Raw genomic sequence first — 19,521 nt, 5'->3', positions numbered from 1 at the left:
CATTAGGGGCTTCTGAGTTACTATGTTCAAAAAGACACTGAAAAAGTCAAGGGTGGAAACAAGAGAGACCAACAGAGGGGTAGAAGAGAAATGAAGGTGACTTGGACCGGAGTGGAGACTAAAAAAAAAATTAAAAGTTTTGGGAAGAAATCCAGGAATACATTTTTAGACACTTAAAATTCTAGATATCTATTAGACATCCAGTAGAGATATCAAATAGGCTGCAAGGTATCAGTCTGGAACTAAGGGAAGATGCCTGGGCTACAGATTTAAATTACAAATGAATTTATGCTATGAATTAGACTGAACATCTGAGTCAGAATATATAGGAAATATAAAAGATCTAAGAAATGAGTACTGGGGAGTCCCAGCACTAAGAGGATAGAGAGATAAGAACCAGCAAAGGAACTGAAGAATGACCAAAAGGAAAACCAGAGGAGAGGACATTCTGGAAACCAAAGAAAGAAAGAATTTTAAGAAGGCAACAGTGATAGGTCAATAAGATAAAGTCCACTGAATTAAGCAACAACACAGAGGTCACCTGTGACCTTAATGAGCCGTTTTAGTATTATCATGTAAGAAAACACAATTAATACCTGTAAAGCTTTATGCTCCTTTTGAAGATCTTTTATTTTATTCTGTTGCTGGCTAACCCTATTTATGGATTCATCCTCCAATTCACCAATTTTGGATTTCACACACTCCATAATTTGTTCCAAGTCATTAGCTCGTTGTTCCTGATCGGCTGCTCGGCTCTGTTCTAGCTGAAGTTCATTTCTAATAACACACAATTCCTTCCCTTAGTTATAAAAGTTAAATCACATCAACAAACATACCCATCTAACAACATAATTTCTAAAATTTCTTTGCATTCTTAAAATTTCCATCATGTAACACAAACCAATATAAGAAATATAGGACACTATTACACACCTAAGCTAAGCTATTACTGAAAGAATTATCTATTAAAAATATTAAAATATAAAAATATTTAAACTTAACATTTAGTCAAAATAGAAAATTAAAGGTCTGGATTCTTTTCAAGGCAATTATTTTTAGAATGCATATATCACTTATATACAAACAATTCAAAAGAGACATTTTTCCATTTTCTTACTTAAGCTGCTGATTAGTTTCTATGAGCTCCTGGATCATGTTCTGCTGACGTGTTGTTTCTTCCATCAATGTTTTCAAATTCTGCCTCATCTTCTGTGATGACTGTTTATCAAAAATGATGAAATCTACATTTATGGAATGTAACACAGATAATAAAAATAAAAAGCAAAAAAAAATTTTTAGGATAAAAAGTTTTGAAAGGAAAAAGACATTTTTTACCATAATGAGCAAGAATAGGATCTGATTACCTTTAAGATCAGTTCTTTTGACTAGTAATAAAGGTTTTAAGCCATGCATCATCAAAAGCACATTTATGCTTTCCCATTCTGCTTCTTCCTGCTACGATTACAAAGAGAGAAAAGAATCAACTTTAACATATAGAGAAAACAAACACCCTCTTGAACATAATTTCCTTGTCTTCAGAATAATGGAACTTTTTCTCCAAAGTTTTTTAATATGAATTTTTATGTACATATAGTAAGTAAAATTAAACTTATTTCTGGCAAAATTAGCAGACTATAAAGAATGCAAATGAGCATAAATAATTATATAATTCCAGAATACTCATACATAAGACCTTAATGGATAGAGTAAAACAAAAACACCAACAAAAAAATACCTTGTAATTTCAGTGAACCAAATAGACCCAAGTTTTTTTGTTTAACTGAACCGGACCAGGCTCTACTCAAAAGAAACAGCTGCAAATTAGGTCATATTAACTGAATAGTAAATTAAATTTGAGTCACTCAGAAACAAGTATCACTTAATAAGTAGGGTCACAAAAATTTTTTTTTAAATCTGACTGGTCAAAGCCAATAATTTAATAGTCTCTTGTATAATAGACAAGGTCTAATTATAAAAAGGAGTCTGTCCATCTAGGTAACTGATTCTAGTAGAATCACTCTGAAAGATACTCTCAAGCTTTGTATCCCTCATTCTTAAATATGTATTTACAACACAAACCTGAGAGGGGAACCCTGACTTTCTAGAGTATGTAAATAAAAACATAATAATGGGAAGAAAAAGGTAATTAAGAACATACAATACAGATAAGAATGAAAAGAGCATGGGGCATCTGGGTGGCTCAGTCAACTAAGCATCTGACTTCGGCTCAGGTCATGATCTCACAGTTTGTGGGTTCAGGCCCCGCTTCAGCCTCTGTGCTGACAGCTCAGAGCCTGGAGCTTGTTTCAAATTTTGTGTCTCCCCTTCTCTCTCTGCCCTTCCCCCGCTCACACTCTCTCTCAAAAGTAAATAACCATTAAAAAAATTTTAAAAAAGAATGAAAAGAGATTTTTTAATTATACATTTATATGCATGACATTAACAGTTTATAACAGTCTTTTGATGTAAATCCAATGATCAATTTGGAATCACTGTATGAGGTGATTTACTTGCTTTTTAAGTTATTAAAGTAGGGGTGCCTGGGTGGCTCAGTCAGTTAAGTGTCCAACTCTTGATTTCAGCTCAGGTCATGATCTCATCATTTGTGAGATCAAGCCCTGAATCAGGCTCTGTGCTTACAGCATGGAGCCTGCTTGGGATTCTCTCTCCCCCTCTCTCTGCCGCTCCCTTGCTCACTCGCGCGCGCGCTCTCTCTCTCTCTCCCAAAATAAACAAACATTTAAGTTACTAAAGTATATTTAAAAAGGTAATTTGAGTGAATTTTTAATGTTAAAATGCTTGAAAAAATAGAATTTATACAATAGTTTTCATTGGTGGAATAGTATTAAATATTTTAATAGCTTAAAGATTAATCATTTAGGCAACAGACAAAATACACATAAATGGATTAGTCTCCATATCCAAATCCCTCTAGATATTAAAGAAATTTCTCAAAACAAAAAAGGAACAAATTACCCTAACTATGATAGCATTATCAATAACAGTGCCAAATCTTTCCTTTTGACTGCTTTCCTCCTCTTCTCTATCCTTTCTGTACTTCTCCGCCCTCCCACAATCTTTTCCCTTCTTATTTTTTAAGGTCTTCTGGTCACAAAGATTCATGACCCAGAATTTAAATTATTAAACATATCGGTTTTAGGGGCGCCTGGGTGGCTCATTTGGTTGAGTGTCTGACTTTGGCTCAGGTCATCATCTCACAGTCCTTGAGTTCCAGCCCCGTGTCGGGCTCTGTGCTGACAGCTCAGAGCCTGGAGCCTGCTTTCGATTCTGTGTCTCCCTCTCTGTCTGCCCCTTCCCCACTCAAGCTCTGTCTCGGTCTCTCTCAAAAATAAACATTAAAAAAAAAAAAAAAAAAAGATATGTTTAGGAGCCAAAAGTTCTGGGTGGGCATCTCAGTGGATGTCTACTATGACTCGCAAAAACAAAGTACTCTGTAAATAATGCCACACATTTTAAATGATCAAATTATACATATTGTTCCTGGATACCTCTTTTAATGGAAAGAATAACTGCAAATTCTGAAAAGAGGTAAGAATGGCATTTTCTTAAAAAAAAAAAAAAAAAAAAAAAAGAAAAAGAATGGCATTTTCTAAAGTATGTGGTACAGAACACTAAAGAACTGTTCCTGAGACTAATGTGAAATAAGTAGGAAATACTGTATACTAAAGTCTCTCTTTGGACAGTATTGTGAAGTCTTACAATAACAAAATCATTAAATAATCTTTAACCCAACATTTCCCAAAGTTATTTTATTACAGAACCCTTTTAAGAAAGATTTTTCACATTTGTAAATGCAGTATTCTTTGGCACGTACTTCACGAAACACTGGCTTCAAATATTTTAAGTTTACCTGTTTTTCAGTCATGAGTCTGTTTGATGATTTACTAGACTCCTAGGCTTTAGGCGCTGCTGGAGATTTGGTATCTTAAGTAAAATCCGAAGAAGTAGATTGGCAGTAAAAAATACTGGAGTTGCCTAAATTAGAAAAGAAAAAATGCAATAGTTGTTAAAGGAAATTATACTTCAAAGAACCAATAACTCTTTGGCAATTTAAGCCATTCCTGTGTCAAAAGTCATATGACTTGTCAGAAAACTGATTTTAAGAATGATTAGAACAGGGGCACCTGGGTGGCTCAGTTGGTTAAGTGTTCAACTTCAGCTCAAATCATGATCTCACATCACAGTTCATGAGTTTGAGCCCCTAACAGGCTCTGTACTGACAGCTCAGAGCCTGGAGCCTGCTTCGGATTCTTTATCTCCCTCTCCCTCTGCCCCTCCCCTGCTCATGCTGTGTCTCTGTCTCTCAAAAACAAACATTTTTCAAATAAAAATTAAAAAAACAAAAGAATGATTAGAATAAACCCTAATTTGGGGATGCCTGGGTGGCTCAGAAGAGCATGCAACTCTTGATCTCTGGGTCCTGAGTTCAAGACCCACATTGGGTGTAGAGATTGCTTAAAATTAAAAAAAAAAAAAATCAATGTAAAAAAAGAATAAGCCTGATCTTATGATGTTCTCTTCTAGAAATAAAACATTATGAGGTTTGACACACACACACATACACACAATTAACTAGCTAATGTACGAAGCACATGCTGCTGATAAAGTTATCTTTTGTAAGCTGATTCCCCAAAACTGAAAGAAATGTGCCTGGCCGAAAGTTACACGTCAGTCTAACAATTCACATGACTAATGCCAAGGGTAAATGCAGTGCCACTTTCTTAGGTGGTCTTTATTTCTAAATAGATCAGAGGCTACCAGCGAAGGGTTCTGTTTGGGAGACAAAAAAGTTTTTATTTACTCTACTCTACCATCACTTCCTCTTGTTTTCTAAGACTCTATCATCCTATAGGAAAAAATTTTCTTGTATTGGTTGATATATAGGTAGAATTCCTCCTTTCCAGAGGCACAATCACACACATTCATTAGCATCATGAACTTTTAGACCTTGAGAGGACCTTGGAAATTGTTTGATCCCAAATCTCTAGCTGTTTGTAGCTGGCAGGGAGGCATACGGGAGAGTTGTACCAGTGTAGCATATACTGGTAACCATCTGGTGAAATGATCTTCTCAAGATTGATTAGGAAAGAAGCAAGCCTCCTTGCTACCAGGTCGTATTTCTTCCAAAGCACAATTCTACCCTTCTAGGTCTGCTTCAGATAATGAAATCCAACTAGACAATTTACCAATCACCCTTATGTGTCTACAGGGTGTAGCTTTCCAGTTTCAGATAAACTCAGTAACATGTTATAAATTTTCAAATTCTGCCACTTTTGCTGCTGGACATCAACTTTGGTCTCTTTTACCAACTCAATCACCCACTATGTTAATCCCTCCTGCCTTTACAAACCTTTCAGCTAGTTTTTAAACTTTTCGTTAGAAAAATTTTCAGAAATACATAAAAAAATATAATAAACCCATGTTTTAAAAAATGTCTTTTTATTTTCCAAATCAGGATCCAAAGAAGGTCCATATGTAGGCCTCTAAAGTTTTTTCTCATCTGTAACAGTCCCATCCCCCCTCCTTTCTCTTTTGACATGCATTTATTTGTTGAAAAAATAGGTCGTCTATCCTGTAAAACTACCCCTATTTCAGATTTGGCTTACTGTATTCTTGTCATTTAACATATATCTCTACCCCCTATATTTCTTGTAAACTGTACATCTAGAGACTTTATTAAATTCAGGTTCAGTATTTTCTGGCAGGAATACCTCAGAGGTGGTACTATGTTCATCCTGTTGTATCACCATCAAGAGTCGGCCAGGGGAGGGAGAGAAAACATAAGAGACTCTTAAATATGGACAACAAACAGAGGGTTACTAGAGGGGTTGTGGGAAAGGGGGTGGGCTAAATGGGTAAGGGGCATTAAGGAATCTACTCCTGAAATCATTGTTGTACTATATGGTAACTAACTTGGATGTAAATTAAAAAAATAAAAGGAAAAAAAAAAAAAGAGCCAGCTAGAATTTTAAAGTGGGAAGAATACATCCTTGGATTTCAGAAATAAGGATGTAAGATAATCCCCCCAAGAGTGAGAAGCTACATATTCTGACAAGCTTCCTAACTACTACACTGGACCTCTTTCAAATCTTCAAAATGTCATTCCTCTCCATATTCAAGGCCTGGCTACTCTTAGCCTGTTCTTCACTTAGTTAACTCATACTTGACCTTCAGATCCTGGCTCAGATTTCTTTCTTCAGGGAAATCTCCCCTGATCCCATGACTAGATTAGGTCCTCTTGTTAAATGTTCTTGTAGCACTATAAAGAATAAAGTATAGAGGTTCAGCATTCAGAGTCAGATGGTGACTACTAGTTTAACTAATAAATTATATGACAAAGACAATTCATTAACATCTTTGAGCATTTTTTTCTTCATTTGTAAAAGACAACACAGTAATATACCTCATAGATTAAATTAAGTCATACAACATGTAGAAAGTACTTAGAACAAGAACCTGGCATATAGAAACTTATAGATTAGTAGTACTTATTGTTATATAAAAGTATGCTAGGGGCGCCTGGGTGGCTCAGTCGGTTAAGCATCCGACTTCAGCTCAGGTCATGATCTCACGGTTCGTGAGTTCCGGCCCTGCGTCGGGCTCTGTGCTGACAGCTCAGAGCCTGGAGCCTACTGTGGATTCTGTGTCTCCCTCTCTGCCCCTCCCCTGCTCTCACTGTTTCTCTCTCTCTCAAAAATAAACATTAAAAAACTAAATAAAAGTATGCTAAACAAAACTAATCTTACCATCATATATTAGCTCAGATTTTTTTCTACAAATTACTCAGATCATTATTTCATACAAGTTGTTTTACATAAGTATGTCTAGATTTAAGACTAAATTTCATGAGGGGCACCTGGATGGCTCAGTCGGATGAGTGTCCGACTTCAATTCAGGTCATGATCTCACAGTCCGTGAGTTCGAGCCCCACATAGGGCTCTGTGCTGACAGCTCAGAGCCTGGAGCCTGCTTCAGATTCTGTGTCTCCCTCTCTCTCTCTGCCCCTGCCCTGCTCATGCTCTGTCTCTCTGTGTCTCAAAAATAAAAACATTAAAAAAAATAAAAAATAAATAAAAGTGTTTAAAAAAAAAGACTAAATTTCATGAGATAGGTAGTCTACTTTTGGTAACGATAGAGTAGGCAGCTCTGTCTCTAAAGTCAAGTAAGAAAGCTGAATAAAATACACTAAATTTGGGGAACCTGGCTGGCTCAGTTGGTACAGCATGCAGCTCTCGATCTCAGGATTGTGAGTTCAAGCTCCACACTGTGTGTATCAAATAGGTTACAAAAAAAAAAAAAAAGGCAGGGGGGGGGGGGGGGGACAAAAATAGAACATACCAAAATTTATGGGACTCAGTGAAAGCAGCGCTAAGGGAGAAATTTATAGTTATAAACATTTACATTAAAAAACAAGAACAGGGGTACCTGGCTGGCTCAGCCAGTTGAGCATCTGACTTCAGCTCAGGTCATGATCTCACAGTTCGTGGGTTCGAGCCCCAAGTCAGGCTCTGTGCCGACAGCTCAGAGCCTGGAGCCTGCTTCAGATTCTGTGTCTCCCTCTCTCTCTGCCCCTCCCCTGCTTATGCTCGCTTGCTCTCTCTCTCTCTCTCTCAAAAATAAACATTAAAAAAAAAAAAGAACCATCTCAAATTAACAACCTAACTTTACAACTTAAGGAACTAGAAAAAGAAGAACAAAAAGCTAGCAAAAGAAAGGAAATAATAAGGATTAGAGCTGGGGTAAAGGAAAGCAATAGAGGAAAATCACTGAAATAAAAAGTTATTTGAAAAAAAAAAAATCAGCAAAATAGGCAAACCTGTAGCTAAATGGACACAAAAAAAGAGAGAAGACTCAAAGTACTAAAATCATAAATGAAAGTGGGGACATTAATCACAATTATACAGAAATAAAAATTCTAAGAGAGCAATACAAAGAAACAGAAAATCTGAATAGACCTATAATTTACATGAAGATTGATTCAGTAATCAAAAATCTCCCAACAGGGGCACCTGGGTGGCTCAGTCGGTTAAGCATTCAACTCTTGATTTTGGCTGAGGGCATGACCTCACAGTTCCTGGGTTTGAGCCCTGTATCAGGCTCTGTATTGACAGTGTAGAGCCTGCTTGGGATTCTCTCTCTCCCTCTCTCTCTCTCTCTGCTCCTCTACTGGTTGTGTTAGTTCTTTCTCTCTCTCTCAAAATAAACTTAGGGGAAAAATCCCAACAAAGCAAAGCCTTGGAAATGATGGCTTCACTGAAGAATTCTACCAAACATTTAAAGAACTAACACCAATTATTCTCTAACTTTTCCAAATACTGAAGAGAAGGGAATAAATACTTCCTAATTCATTCTTTTTTTAATGTGTATTTATTTATTTGTTTGTTTAGAGAGAGAGAGAGAAGACAGAGAGAGAGACAGACAGACAGAGAGAGAGAGAGAGAGAGAGAGAGAGAGAGAGAGAGAGATTCTCAAGTAGGCTCCATGCTCGGCACAGATTCTGACACTGGGCTTGATCTCATGGGCTTGATCTCACTGTGAGATCATGACCTGAACCAAAATCAAGAGTCAGATGCTTAACCGACTGAGCCACCCAAGCACCCCTAATTCATTCTTTTTTTTTTCATTTTTTTTAAATAGTTACTTTGAGAGAGAGACAGATCATCAGTGGAGAAGGGACAGAGAGAGAGGGAGACACAGAATTCAAAGTAAACTCTAGGCTCTGAGCCGTCTGCGCAGAGCCTGACGTGAACCAAAAGATCATGACCTGAGCCGAAGTCAGATGCTCAACCGACTGAGCCACCCAGGCGCCCCAACCCCTAATTCATTCTTAAAGGCTAGCATTATTCTAATACTGAAGCCAGATGAAGACAATACAAGAAAACTAAAGACCAACATTCCTTATGCACATTGATGCAATTATCCTCAACGAAATACTGGTAAACCAAATTCAACAGCATATTAAAAGAATCCCACAACCAAGTGGGAGTTATTCCTGGAATGTAATAATAGTTCAACATATGAAAAACAATTAACGTAATGGACTGCATTAATGGAATAAAGGATAAAAAAACCACATGATCATCTAAATTGATGCAGAAAAAGCATCTGACCATGGCACAGAAAGCCCCTAACAAAGTGGACTCAAGGAAGTCCACACCAAATACGTAATAGTTCAAATGACAAAAAGTAATAATAAATAAAATTTTAATACACTAAAATGGGACACCTGGGTGGGTGAGTTGGTTAAGCTTCTGACTCTTAATTTCGATTCAGGTCATGATCTCACGGTTCATGGGATCAAGCCACACATCTGGCTCCACACTGACAGCATGGTGCCTGCTTGGGATTCTCTCTCTCCCTCCCTCCCTCCCTCCATATCTCTCTCTCTCTCTCTCTCTCTCTCTCTGCCTCTCTCCTACTCGTGTTTTCTCTCTCTCAAAATAAATAAACTTTAAAAAAATAAATAAAAGCACCAGAAGTTAACAGTTACATACAAGAAAAACCCCACAAGGCTATCAGCTAATTTTTCAGCAGAAACAATGCAGGTGCTAACACTCACCACTTAACCTGCTTACACCAGCACCGCTCCCCCATACCAAACTTGAGTGGATCCGCCCCTCCCAGTCATGCTTGCCTCAGTCCCAGCACTGAGGGTCCCCTCCCCCAGAACACCAGTTCAAACCTCACCAGCACATGTCCCAATCTGTGGGTTTTGCAGGACCTCGACTACAGCAGCAGCAGTGGCAGGACTCATTTCACAAGCAGAGCACCACACACCTTGTTAAAAAACGCCCAACCTGGTGAGGGACCAAACACTGCCCACAAGAGGCAAAGAGAGCCGTTGCAAACAATGAGATTGAAGGAAAAAGCAATCAGGACTCAACAGCAAAGCACGCTCAACACACACAGGAGACACTCCCTGAAGCACCAGGTCCTAGAGAACAGGGGACACTGCACTACATGACACTACAAGACCTTTTCTTCATAAGACCATTACCTCAAGAGCAAGAGATATAGCTGACTTTCCAAACAGAAAGAAACAGACACAGAGTCAGACAAAATGAGGAGACAGAAAATATGTTCCAAATGAAAGAACAGGACCAAACCACAGCAAAAGACCTAAGTGAAACAGATATAAGATAAGATCCCTGAGAGAGAATTTAAAGTAATGAAGATACTCACTGGACTTGAGAACAGTGAAGGACATCAGTGAGACCCTTAATAAAGACAGGAAAAAAAAAAAAAACAAAACAGAACCACCAAACATCTTCAGAGATAAAGAACTCAATAAATGAAATTAGAAATACACTAAATGGAATAAATAGCAGGCTAGAGAAAACAGAGGAACAAATTAATGACCTGGAAGTAATGGAGTAATGGAAGTAACCAAGCTGAGCAAATGAGAGAAAAACACAATATGCAGATTGAGAACAGTCAGGGCACTCAGTGACTCCATCAAGCACAATAATATTCACATTATAGGGATCCAAGAAGAAGAGAGAGAAAGGGGGGCAGAAAATTTATTTGAAAACATAACAGGTTAAACTTCACTAATGTGGGGAAGGAAACAGATATCCAGATCCATGAGGCACAGAGATTTCCCCAAAAATTCAATCTGAGAAGATCCACACCAAGACACATAGTAATTAAAAGGGCAAAAAGTAGTGATAAAGAAAAATTTTTAAATCAGCAAGAGAAAAGAAGATACTTACATACAAGGGAAACCCTGCAAGGCTTTCAGCAAGTTTTTCAGTAGAAACTGCATGCCAGAAGGGAGTGGCATGATACATTCAAAGTGCTGGAAGGGAAAATATGCAGCCAAGAATAGTCTATCCAGCAAGGCTAGAATTCACAAAAGAAGGAAAAATGAAGACTTTCTCAAACGAATCAAAACTAAAGAAGTTCATGACCACTAAACCAGCCCTACACCAAATAAACACGACTCTGAGTGGAAATGAAAGAGTATGAAAAGTAAAAAATACAAAAGGAGTAAAAATGAATATTTCTGTAAAAACAATTCAAGGGATTAATAAAAGGATGTAAAATATAACACTGTATACTTAAAACATGGGGAGGAGTAAACAATGAGTTCAAACTTAAGCAAACATCAACCTAATATAGACTACTATATACAGAAGACATTATATACAAATCTAATGGTAACTATAAACCAGAATCCAGTAATAAATATGCAAAGGATAAAGAAAAAGGAAGCCAAGTATATCAAAGAAAGTCAACAAACCATGAAAGAGAACAAGAGAAGATCAGAGAAAAACTACAAAAACAAGCACAAAACAAGTAACAAAATGGCAATAAAGACATATCAATAAATATTTTGAATATAAATGGACTAAAATCAATCAAAACACATAGGGTGACAGAGTGAATTAAAAAAAAAAAATAGGGGCGCCTGGGTGGCTCAGTCGGTTGAGCGTCCGACTTCAGCTCAGGTCACGATCTCACGGTCTGTGAGTTCGAGCCCCGTGTCGGGCTCTGGGCTGACAGCTCAGAGCCTGGAGCCTGCTTCTGATTCTGTGTCTCCCTCTCTCTCTGCCCCTCCCATGTTCATGCTCTGTCTCTGTCTCAAAAATAAATAAATGTTAAAAAAATTAAAAAATAAAATAAAATAAAAAAATAGGGGCGTCTCAGTGCCTCAGTTGGTTAAGTGTCTGACTCTTGATTTCGGCCCAGGTCATGATCTCACAGTTCTTGAGTTCAAGCCCTGCATCAGGCTCTGAGCTGACAGCACGGAGCCTGCTTAGGATCCTCTATCTCCCTCTCTTTCTGCCCGTCCCCTACTCTGTCTCTCAAAAATAAATAAACAAACATTAAAAAAAAAAAACATTCACCAAAATAAAGTGAGATTTATTCCTGGGATGCAAGGGTAGTTCAATATTCACAAATCAATGTGATATACCACATCAACAAGAGAAAGGATGAAAACCACATGGTCAATAGATGCAGAAAAAGCATTTGACAAAGTACAACATCCATTCATGATAACAACTCTCAACAAAGTAGGTTTAGAGGGAACATATTCCTCAACATAATAAAGGCCATATATGAAAAACCCATAGCTAACAGCATACTCAATGGGAAAAAACTGAGAGCTTCTCCTCTAAAGTCAGGAAGAATAAGGATGTCCACTCTCACCACTTTTATTCAACATAGTATGAGAAGTCCTACCCAAAGCAATCAGCAAACAAAAAGAAATAAAAAAGCATCCAAATTCGTAACAAAGAAGTAAAAATTTCACTATTTCCAGCTAATATGATACTATCAAAAGAAAACCCTAGCGACTCCACCAAAAAATTACTAGAACTCATAGATGAATTCAGTAGTTGCAGGATACAAAAATCACTATAAAGAAATCCATTGCATTTCTATATGCTAATAATGAAGCAGCAGATAGAGAAATGAAGAAAACAACCCCATTTACAATTACATCAAAAATAATAAAAAACCTAGAAATAAACTTAACTAAGCAAATGAAAGACCTGACCCTGAAAATTCTTGTCAGATGAAAGACACTGAAGACAACACAAAGAAATGGAAAGATATTCCATGCTCATGGAGTGGGAGAATATTGTTAAAATGTCTACACTACCCAAGGCAATCCACAGGTTTAATGCAATCCCTATGAAAATACCAACAGCACTTTTCACAGAACTAGAACAATCTTAAAATTTGTATGGAACTGCAAAAGACCCCGAATAGCCAAAGCAATCTTGAAAAAGAAAAACAAAACTGAAGGTGGCACAATTCCATACTTCAAGTTATATTACAAAGCTGTAGTCAACACAACAGTATAGTACTAGCACAAAAACACATAGATCAATGGAATAGAGTAGAAAATCCAGCAATAAACCTGTAGTTATATGGTCAATCAATCTTTGACAAAGAAGGAAGGCTATGCAATGTGAAAAAGGGAGTGTCTTCAATAAATGGTGTGGGAAAAATGGGACAGGTACATGCAAAAGAGTGAAACCTAGACCACTTTCTTACACCATCCACAAAAATACACTCAGAATGGATTAAAGGGTAAAGGACCTAAATGTGAGACCTGAAACCATAAAAATCCTAGACAAGCACAGGCATTAATTTCTCTGACATTGGCCATAGTGATATCTTTCCAGATAGGTCTCCTGAGGCAAGGGAAACAAAAGCAAAAATAAACTATTTGGACTATATCAAAATAAAAAGCTTCTGTACAGCAAAGGAAACAACCGACCTACTTAATGGGAGAAGATATTTGCAGGTGATCTAACTGGTAAAGGGTTAGTGTCCAAAATATATAAAGCATTTATGAAACACTCATAAACAAATAATCTGAGTAAAAAATGGGCAGAAGACACCAACAGACATTTCTCCAAAGATGACATACTGACAGCCAACCGACACATAAAAACATGCTCAGTTTCACTCATCATCAGGGAAATGCAAATCAAAACCACAATAAGACATCACTTCACACCTCTCAGAATAGCTAAAATAAAAAACTCAAACAAGTGTTGGTGAGGATACGGAGATAAAGGAATGCTTGTGCACTTTGGTGGGAATGCAAACTGGTGCAGCCACCATGAAAGACAGTATGGTGATTCCTCAGAAAATTAAAAACAGCACTACCCCATGATTCAGTAATCACACTACTGAGTATTTATCCAAAGAATATGAAAACACTAGTTTTAAAGGATATATGCACCCCTATATCTATAGCAGCATTATTTACAATAGCCAAACTATGGAACCAGCCCAAGTAAGATGAATGGATAAAGAAAAGGTGGTATATATATTTAATGGAATATTGGTTGGCCATTAAAAGTGAATAAAATCTTGGGGCGCCTGGGTGGCGCAGTCGGTTAAGCGTCCGACTTCAGCCAGGTCACGATCTCGCGGTCCGTGAGTTCGAGCCCCGCGTCGGGCTCTGGGCTGATGGCTCGGAGCCTGGAGCCTGTTTCCGATTCTGTGTCTCCCTCTCTCTCTGCCCCTCCCCCGTTCATGCTCTCTCTCTGTCCCAAAAATAAAGAAAAAACGTTGAAAAAAAAATTAAAAAAAAAAAAAAAAAAAAAAGTGAATAAAATCTTGCCATTTGCAACAACATGGATGAACCTAGTAGGTATAATGCTAAGTGAAATAAGTCAGAGAAATAAAGATACCATATGAACTCACTCGTATATAGAACTTAAGAAACAAAATAAACAAGCAAAGGAAAAAAAAAAGAGAGACAAACCAAAAAAAAACCCGACTCTTATCTATAGAGAACAAACAGATGGTTCCCAGAGGTGAGGTTGGTTGGGGGGGTGGGGTGGGGGGAGAGTAAAAGGTAAAGGGGATTAAAAGTACACTTAACTTGACGAGCACTGAGTAATATGTGTAACTGTTGAATCACTATATTGTAAACCTGGAACTAATGTAACACTGTACGTTAACTACACTGGAAATAAAATTTTTAAAACCAACAAGGTGAAACCACAATACACCTATTTAAATGGCTAAGACTAACTATACTAGTGTTTATGAGAATAGGAAGGAAATGGAACTCTGATACACTGCTGATGGGCATGTAAAATAGGACAATCAGTTTTTATTTTTAATGTTTATTTATTTTTGAGACAGAGAGAGAGCATGAGCAGGGTAAGGACACAGAGAGGAGACACAGAATCCAAAGCAGGCTCCAGGCTCTGAGCGGTCAGTCTTGACGTGGGGCTCGAACTCACAAACCTAAGATCATGACCCGAGTTGAAGCTGGACACTTAACCAACTGAGCCACCCAAGGTGCACCTAGGACAATTACTTTGGATAACACTTTGGCAGTTTCTGAAAAGGTTAAATAGACACCTAAGACCCAGCCGTTCCATTCCTAGGCATTTACCCAATAGAAATGAAAGCATATGACTACACAAGTCCTATATATAAAAGTCCTTGTAATACCCAGGAACTGGAAACAACTCAAATGCCAATCAATAGCTGAATGGATACAAAAACTGGTAAAAGCATACAATGGAATCTCTCAACAATAAAAAGGAATAAACTATTGATACATGCAACAACACAGATGAACCTGAAAATACTTATGCTGAGGGAAAGAAGCCAGACAAATAAAGACTACATACTGTTTGAATCCATTTATATAAAATTCTAGGAAACAAAAACTAATCTACACTGACAGAATGTAGATCAATGGTGGCTAGGGGAATGAGAGGCTAGAAAAATGGATTACCAAGGGGAACAAGGGAATTTTAGGGGTGATAGATTCACAATCCTAATTGTGTGATGGTTTCACAGGTGTATATGTATGTCAAAACTTATCAAATACAAATACTACACTTTATTTTGTTTTCATAAAGGGAGATGACGAAGGGGAGACTACAGTTTTATTTCATTTTTGAAGTTTATTTATTTTGAGAGAGAGAGAGAGAGAGCACGCACATGCATGTGTTAGTGGCGGAGAGTCAGAGAAAGGAGGAGAGAGAGAATCCCAAGCAGGCTCCACACTGTCAGGGTGAAGCCAGACACGCGGCTTGATCTCACAAAACCATGAGATCATGACCTAAACCGAAATCAAGAGTCAGACGGCCAAATGACTGGCCACCCAGGCGCCTCTCAAATAGTACACTTTAAATATATGCAGATTATATATCACATATATCTCAACAAAGCTGTTTAAAAAAAAAAAAAGCTTTCCTGAAATGAAAAGAATATACACATATGAAATTACACACATGCAAAGAGTCTATCACATACTTGACAATACTGACCCAGAAGACACATCCTAATAAAATTACCGAATTTTAGGGGTGCCTGGGAAGCTCAGTCTGTTAATGATTTCGGTTCAGGTCATAATCTCATAGTTCATGTGACTGAGCCCCGTGTTGAGACTGAGCTCTGTCAGCTAAGAGCCTACTTGGGATTCTTTCTCTCTCTCTCTCTCTCTCTCTGCCCCTCCTATTCATGCACATACGTGCTCTCTCGCTCTCTCAAAATAATAAATAATAACTTTAAAAAATAATTCATTAAGTTACACATTTGGCCTGTGTTCTTTTCTGTTTGACTTCATAATAAAAATTCATTTTATAATAAAAGAATTTTCCTAATAATAAAAACAAAAGCAACAAAACATGAACCAAAGAAAGCTGGTATACCTCGGTAGCCAGGCTACCTGGGTTCAAACCGTGGACTCTGCCACACAGCCAAGAAAGCAGTAATACCTCTGTGCCTCAATCTCATTTTCTTTTTTTTTTTTAATTTTTTTTAATGTTTATTTTTGAGAGAGGGGGAAGGGGAAGAGAGAGAGGGAGACACAGAATCTGAAGGAGGCTCCAGGCTCTGAGCTGTCAGCACAGAGCCCGAAGCTGGGCTCTAACTCACAAATCTTGAGATCATGACCTAAGCTGAAGTAGGATGCTTAACCGACTGAGCCAGCCAGGTGCCCCCCCTCAATCTCATTTTCATACAATGAGTATAATCAAAGTACTTAGCTCATAGGGTTGTTACAGAGATCAGGAGAGTTAATATAGAAATAAAATAGAACAGCACCTGGTTCATAGCAAAACAGAGGTGGTGATTAGAGTTGGTGACCAGCTATGTGAGTTAGTGTAGTTACTTAACCTCTCTGGGCTTTAGTTTCCTTACCTGAGTTTCAAATATCTACCTGACCAGATTATCAGGAGATCAAAAGGAAATATATGCAATGTATCTATTACCGTATTCAATAAATAACAGGTCTTCTCCATGGCCTCCCAACATCCAGAGTTATCTGTCACAGCAGACATACCTCAGTCATAGCACGTCCTTCTTGCGCTTTTCACCTGGTCGTTCAAGTTGATCTCAATGAAATGATCACCCAGTGAGTCTCACGTCCGAAACTGGATCTTCATCTAGATTTCAAAAAGATAAAAAAACCAAAATCTTAAAATGTTTGACCTTCTAGTACGAACGGTCCTGTGTTATTCCCAAAGCAAGTATCCATGGTACCGGTAACTACTGAAGGGGGAACAACTGAAGCCACAACTGATGGACTCCGATGCTGCCACCTTAGCTGAGAGTCCAAATCTATCACCACCTATCATTAATTCTGACCTCTGGCCGCAAGGGTAGAACATTCTCATTTGCAAGCGTACTAAAATGAAGCACTTTCAGATGGACAAATAGCACTAACCACAAAAGGCAAAGTCAGGAAGAAAAACGATCCCCTCAGTTCCACTGTGACCAAGCCCTCCTTTTCAGAGGCCCACGATAATGTGCTGATATTTGCACCAGCCTTTTCCCCCATTAGAAGCTGTGACAGGACATAGACCTGGAACCTTGAGTCACAGGTAGAGACCAAATGCTTCCCAAGGCCAAAGCAGAAGCTATAGCTTTATTCAGTGTCATAACACACCTAAAGAAAGACTGTGGGATTAGGGAAGGCAGGATAGGAGTTGGTTTGTACACGGCATAAAAAGCCAAATGCAGAGAAGCAAAGCATAGTTGTACCTTCTGGCACTGTCCAGGTTTCCAAGAGCCCTTTGCTAACTTACCCTTCATACGTCTGAAGCCCCACTAATAAGCACTGTCCATTGAAATACAATTGTTTTTAGGGGCGCCTGGGTGGCTCAGTCCGTTAAGCGTCCGACTTCGGCTCAGGTCATGATCTCCCAGTTTGTGAGCTTGAGCCCCGCGTCGGGCTCTGTGCTGACAGCTCAGAACCTGGAGCCTGCTTCTGATTCTGTGTCTCCCTATCTCTCTGCTCCTCCCCTGTTCATTCTCTCTCTCTCTCTCTCTCTCTCTCTCTCTCAAAAATACACATTAAAAAAAAATTTTGTTAAATTTACTTGTTTTTCACCCCTTTTGGGGGGAAAAGCTGTAAATAACAAACCATGGCCTGTAATGATTCTTTCTCAATTGAGTCACGTCAAAATCTGTAATTAGCTTTCTCAAAAGCAAATATCTCACATTACTGCAATAAATGCAACACGTAATGCTTTCGAAGTCTCTGGTCTCTATTAAATACAGTATTAGATAAATGCTTTGGAAGTCTCTGGTCTCTACTCCAAAAACATGCCAACATGCTGCTTAATTTTCTTAGGAAGGAGTGAATCTACCACAAATAAGGAAATGGGAGTGGGGATTGGATGTCATCTCCACCCAATCATTCGGCCCCAGAAGAAGGTACACAAAGGGCCAGAACACACCTCTCCCGCCTTTGAAGCAGAAGCTGTGGACAAAACCCTAGTCAGCCACCTCTTCCTCAAGGGGCGGGGGGTAGGGCGGGGGGGGGGGGGTAGGGCGGAGGGGGGGGGGGTGTAGGGCGGGTAGGGGAGGGAGGCCGGAGTGCACTTGGCAATACAGAAAGTAAAAACAAACTCATGCAGAAGACTGGAACCAATATGGGTAATGCCTGCACACTGCTTAATATTATTATGGTCAGAGAGTAAGTGGTAGTAGAAACCCTTCCTGTGTGGTCCCTAGGTGACGGATCTCAGCCTTCTGACATTTCCACCTAATTTTCTCAACAGAATCAAATTAGACTCCGCAGGGAGGCAGCGGTCCTCCCAACCTGGAATGAGCATAACGAACCGTTCCACTCACCTACCCTTCTTGTATTCTCCTTTTGCTCCCTTCTCAGACACCTGACACTTACAAGTGAAGCGGGTCGGCCCTGGCCCACTCGTGTAGATGGAGGAAATTACCTAGGACTTATCCGCAACCCGGATCCGCCAGGTATCAATACCCGCGCCAGTATCAATCTAAGCCTTACACTTAGTGCCTCACTTTACCTTCTCAACCACCACGTAAGGCAAGAATTACCAGCTGTAGGCTACGAATGAAGAAGCTGAAGCGCGGAGACGTTAAATGAGCAGCCAAAGACGGCAAGGGCCGGGGAGCCAGGGCTCGAACCACGTTTGTCCTTATACTGGTATACTTGTGACTGGTGTGCTTTCTGGGGGGACCTGACAAGGGTCGGTCTGGCCACTCGGCGGCACCAGCGGCGGCAGATCTCAGCGGTGCTTTCGGGAGAGGCTCCGACCGATGCCTCCGCGATACCCCTAATCCACTCACCTTCCTCAGCCGCGGCCTCCCACCAGCAGCGCGCCCGGCCCGGCCCGGCTCGGCTCAGCCCTCTCCGGCCCCGCCTCTGCGACCGTTACCGCGCCTTGGGAGACCAGCCAATCGAACTGGAGCGCGGTGAGGGGCGGGCCTCGGCTACGCCTCCGAACGCCGCTAGCTGTTTCCTCCGGCAACCGGGGGAGGCTAGGCGGGCCCAGGGCCCGGTTGGCTTCGCAGCTGGAGGCGGGGCTTATATTCGCGTAGACCAGAGTGCGCCGCGCTTGCGGTCTGCGCCTGCGCACTTTCATTGCTCTTTCAACATTTTCTGGCCTCGCAGGTGCTGGTCGCAGCCACCTGGAAACTCATTTGTCCGGGAGACCGCAGAAATACATACTTAAGGCAGTCGGTCAAAGTGAGGCCGGGGCGAGGTGGCCAAGGCACGCTGCTCTCCATACACACAGTTAAGCCGTG

General features: G+C 39.6%; 1 protein-coding gene across 8 annotated transcripts in view; it reads right to left on the bottom strand.

Moving 5' to 3' along the window:
• CEP70 (centrosomal protein 70) overlaps nucleotides 1-19,521 on the bottom strand; it is a 79,300-nt gene that overhangs the window by 50,990 nt on the left and 8,789 nt on the right. For 2 of the 8 annotated variants that reach the window (XM_053903776.1, XM_053903777.1), the window contains 6 exons: nucleotides 16,796-16,898; nucleotides 6,190-6,280; nucleotides 3,872-3,996; nucleotides 1,365-1,455; nucleotides 1,118-1,241; nucleotides 597-777 (listed from right to left, as the gene is read on the bottom strand). In XM_053903776.1, the coding sequence (XP_053759751.1) occupies nucleotides 597-777; nucleotides 1,118-1,241; nucleotides 1,365-1,455; nucleotides 3,872-3,886 (411 nt within the window). In that variant the 5' untranslated portion in view covers nucleotides 3,887-3,996; nucleotides 6,190-6,280; nucleotides 16,796-16,898. Of the gene's footprint in view, nucleotides 1-596; nucleotides 778-1,117; nucleotides 1,242-1,364; nucleotides 1,456-3,871; nucleotides 3,997-5,732; nucleotides 5,757-6,189; nucleotides 6,281-16,795; nucleotides 16,899-19,062; nucleotides 19,214-19,521 lie in introns of those variants that run through there. The other 6 variants (XM_053903775.1, XM_053903780.1, XM_053903773.1 and 3 more) reach the window with 6 other exon arrangements.

Source organism: Panthera pardus, unplaced genomic scaffold (genome assembly GCF_024362965.1).
Source record: "Panthera pardus isolate Hobbes unplaced genomic scaffold, ASM2436296v1 HiC_scaffold_16, whole genome shotgun sequence".
NCBI classification, from domain to species: Eukaryota; Metazoa; Chordata; class Mammalia; order Carnivora; family Felidae; genus Panthera; species Panthera pardus.
This window is presented reverse-complemented; position numbering and strand designations above follow the sequence as displayed.